Raw genomic sequence first — 4,930 nt, forward strand, 5'->3', positions numbered from 1 at the left:
TGTGAGTGTGTACCTGTGTGTGTACCTGTGTGTAGCTGTGTGTGTGTACCTGTGTGTAGCTGTGTGTGTGTACCTGTGTGTAGCTGTGTGTGTGTACCTGTGTGTAGCTGTGTGTCTCCCCTGTGTGTAGCTGTGAGTGTGTACCTGTGTGTAGCAGTGAGTGTGTACCTGTGTGTATCTCTGTGTGTGTGTACCTGTGTGTAGCTGTGTGTGTCCCCTGTGTGTAGCTGTGTGTGTGTACCTGTGTGTAGCTGTGAGTGTGTACCTGTGTGTAGCTGTGAGTGTGTACCTGTGTGTACCTGTGTGTAGCTGTGAGTGTGTACCTGTGTGTAGCTGTGAGTGTGTACCTGTGTGTACCTGTGTGTAGCTGTGAGTGTGTACCTGTGTGTAGCTGTGAGTGTGTACCTGTGTGTACCTGTGTGTAGCTGTGAGTGTGTACCTTTGAGTTTGGTCTTCCAGCCACAGATGAGACACATGAAGCGGTTGTGGGTAAATCGAACCACTTTGGCGGTCGCCTCCATTTCCTCCTTCAGCATCTCGCCGCTCAGCCCGTCCACGACCACGTCCTCGTCCTCGGCCGTTGCCGTGGCGGCCGCCGTTGCCGTTGCCGTGGTGGCGTTCCTGGGCGCGGTCGCCCCGGCGCCCACGGCCTGCGCGGCGAGCTTCTTGGGGATGTCGTGCTTGCGCGCCACGTGGATGACCACGAGAGACTTGAGCTTCGTCCTCCAGCCGCAGATCAGACAGTGGTACCCGACGCCGGCCGTCGCCACGGCAACCTCGTCTCCAACGCCAGCCGTCGCCAGGGCAACCGCCTCTCCCTCGCCAGCCGCTCGCACTCCCTCCTCCTCTTCCTCCCTTCTTGGCTTTCTTTTTAGCTTATCTGTCCCTCCTTCTTCTCCTTCTCCTTCCTCCCTTTTCTTTCTTTTTAGCTTATCTTTTCCTCCTTCCTCTTCCTCCTCTTCCTCACTACTTAGCTTTCTTTTTAGCCCATCTTTCCCTTCTCCTTCCTCAGTTTGCTTTCTTTTTAGCTTATCTGTCCCTCCTTCTTCTCCTTCTTGCTCCCTTTGCTTTCTTTTTAGAGCCTCTTTCCCTCCTTCTTCTCCTTCCTCCTCTTCCTCACATCGCTTTCTTTTTAGCCCATCTTTCCCTCCTCCTTCTTTACTTTGCTTTCCTCTTGGAGCATCCTTCCCTCCTTCCTCCTCTTCCTCACCACTTGGCTTTCTTTTTAGCTTATCTATCCCTCCTTCTTCTTCCTCACTTTGCTTTCTTTCTGGAGCCTCTTTCCCTCCTTCCTCCTCCTCCTCTTCCTCACTACTTGTCCTTTTATGTTATTTCCTCCCCCCTCCCCCCCTCCCTCCCCCCTTTCCTTCTTTTTTTCCCTTTTTTTTTTTTTTTTTTTTTTTTTTTTTTTCCCTTTCTTTTTTTTTTTTTTTTTTTTTTTTTTTTCCTTTTTTTTTTTTTTTTTTTTTTTTTTTCCCCAAATTTTTTGAGATGATGTTTTTTTTTTACTTTTGGTGTACAGCTTGGTGAAGTCCCGGCACGTGTGGAAGCAGTCCGAGCAGTGGAAGAGCCGCGCCGTGCTCTGATAGGTCACGATGTTGCCTAGGCGACCCACCGTCACGGCGTCCAGGCAGGCCGGGTGCGAGCTCGCCATGTGCGTCAGCTGGTGGGCGTGGCTCGTGGAGAAGTGGCCGCACACGGGGCACTCCAGGTGGGCCGCCACGCCGCCGCCGGCCTCGCCGCGCGTCTGGATGAACACGGACATCAGGCTGCTACACACAGAGACAGTTAGTAGTATTATTATATTATTATTATTATTATTATTATTATCAATATTATTATTATTATTAATATTATTATTAATATCAATATTATTATTATTATTATTATAATATTATTATTATTATTATTAATATCAATATTATTATTATTATTATTAATATCAATATTATTATTATATTATTTATATTATTTATATTTATATTATTATTAATATCAATATTATTATTATTATTATTATTATTATTATATTATTATTAATATCAATACTATTATTATAATTATTATTATATTATTATTAATATTATTATATTATTATATTATTAATATTATATATTATTATATTATTATATTATTATTATTATTATTATATTATTATTATTATTTATATTATTATTATATTATTATTAATATTATTATATTATTATATTATTATAGTATTTTTAATATTATATATATTATATTATTATTAATATTATATTATTATTAATTATATTATATCATTATATTATTATTAATTACATTATATTATTAATATTATATTATTAATACTATTATTAATATTATTATATTATTAATATTAATATTTTATTATATTATTTATTAATATTTTATTATATTATGATATTATTAATATTATAGTATTAATATTATTAATATTATTGATATTATTATAGTATTAATATTATTATATTATTATTAATATTATTATTATTATAATAATAATATTAATAATAATTATGATTATTAATATTATATTATTATTAAAATAATTATAATTATGATCATTAATATTATATTATTATTAAAATAATAATAATTATTATTATTATAATATACACACACACAGACAGGACAGACAGACAGACACACACACACATACAGAGACACATGCACACACACACACACAGACAGAAACACACCTATATATATATATATATATATATATATATATATATATATATATATATATATATATATATATATATATATATAAATGCAGTATCTCACAGAAGTGAGTCCAGCCCTCCCATTTGAGTACATAATATTTCATTCTCTATCTTTCAATGGGACAACAGTGAAGAAGTGACCTGTTGCTATAATGTAAGGTAGGAAGTGTGCTGTGTGTGAAATATGTACTACAATGTGTGAAATATGTACTACAATGTGTGAAATATGTACGATAATGTGTGAAATATGTACTACAATGTGAGGGAGGGGTTGTACTCACTTCTGTGAGATACCGTACGGCTATTATTCCCCAAAAGACGACCGCTGGATACGACGCGGAGCTGAGCACGCTCACTCAACTTCTTGGGTCGCCCACGGCGACGCCTGTTGTGGGTGGAGCCGGTCCGGTTGAAGCGCTGGATGGTCTTGGCCACCGTGCTGCAGCTCAGTTTCAGGGTGCTGGCGATCCTCTTGTAGCCCAGGCCATCTTTGTGGAGAGAAACTATCCTTTCTTTCACGTGCTCGGAGAGCTCCTCGCCATGAGGCGCCACGGTGAACGTCCTGAGACCGCTATACCAGAGAGAGAGGGGGAGGGAGCGCCACAACGCCAAATTAAACACAACCTGCTGCCCCCGTTCACACCTGAGATGTGTGTGTCTGTGTGTGTGTGTGTGTGTGGAGCAGTACCATAACATTGTACTAACTAAAGTACTGGAGTAAATGTAATTTCCACCACTGAATATTTTATGGATTAAATGAAAATGAATGAATAATCTGAATAATCTCAGCTCAAAAAAACAGCCTTTAACCGGACTCCATTTATATTTTACGCTATTTAAGCAAAAGCAATGCCTCAGTGGAAACGACAGGATTTACTCAGAACTGATACGTATCTCTTCAGTAAGTTAACTGTTAATCACATTATTCGGGGATAGTCCCGGGATTGTAACTATAACGTAATACCAGTAAATGAGAAAACAGTTTAAGCGGACTCCATTTATATTTTACGCTATTTAAGCAAAAACAATGCCGCAGTGAAAACAATAGGATTTATTCAGAACTGATATATATCTCTTCAGTAAGTTCACTGTTAATCACATTATTCGGGGATAGTCCCGGGATTGTAAGTAGGCTATAATGTAATACCAGTTAAAGAAAAAACAACTTTAACCGGACTCCATTTACATTTTACGCTATTTAAGCGCAAACAATGCCTCAGTGGAAGCAATATGACTTATATTGAACTGCTATGCATCTCTTCAGTAAGTTCACTGTTTAACACATTATTCGGGGATAGTCCCGGGATTGTGACTACAACGTAATACCGGTAATAACGGTAAACTGCTGCTTCACGTGTTGTAACAATGGAATAACGGGGCGTAGCTTGCAGGCTAACTCAGCGGCTAACGCGTTTAGAAAACGCATACTTTAAATCCTCTATTCCACTCACCAGCCTCTACCGCCGGATGTGTTTATCAGTAATAAAGCTCCTTCATCTGAGGATACCGGAAAATCCCGCAGAATGAGAATTTAACGGTCATAAATGTTAATGTTTTGACCGGACCCACCGAGTAGCTTCGGCTCCGCTGAGACGCTAATTTTCATTGTTTACCCCTCGCGCAGCCAATCGGCTCTCTTCAGCAGTCTGCGACTGACCAATCCCAACGATCCCGTCAACCGAGCTCGTCCGCTTCGCCTCAAGTATCGCGAGATCTCAACTCTGCCTCAGATACACAGATTTAGAGCGTTATAAAGCGTTTAAAACATCAATATTAAGACAATTAAATAACCAAATATAACTAAGATGCTTCGGCACATACTCTACGCAAATGGATCAATAGTTCAGAGTTCTTTTTAAAGACAATTCGCCTTCTTCTTAAGATAAATAAAGTCTTTAAAAAGGCTCATACACATCTGATGTTTTTCACAGCTCACAGAAGTAAAGGGAATTATTTTTTGTACTTACAGTGTGTATATGTATATATATATATATATATATATATATATATATATATATATATATATATATGTGTATGTATGTATGTATGTATGTATGTGTGTGTGTGTATGTATATACACACATGTATACACAGAAGTAAAGGGAACTATTTTTTGTACTTACAGTGTGTATGTATATATATATATATATATACACATATATATATGTCTGTGTGTGTCTGTGTCTGTGTGTGTGTGTGTC

General features: G+C 38.1%; 1 protein-coding gene across 1 annotated transcript; it reads right to left on the minus strand.

Annotated features, from left to right (window-relative positions):
* Positions 1-1,514: 1,514 nt before the first annotated feature.
* Positions 1,515-4,338, minus strand: LOC120567035 (chromosome alignment-maintaining phosphoprotein 1-like; the record flags this gene model as incomplete). Its single annotated transcript, XM_039813827.1, is given in 3 exon segments — positions 1,515-1,769; positions 3,091-3,300; positions 4,181-4,338. A coding segment is annotated over 1 exon segment (251 nt), but the record flags the coding sequence as incomplete, so codon positions are not given.
* Between the last annotated feature and the right edge of the window lie 592 nt (positions 4,339-4,930).

This window comes from Perca fluviatilis, chromosome 1, assembly GCF_010015445.1.
Source record: "Perca fluviatilis chromosome 1, GENO_Pfluv_1.0, whole genome shotgun sequence".
NCBI lineage: Eukaryota > Metazoa > Chordata > Actinopteri > Perciformes > Percidae > Perca > Perca fluviatilis.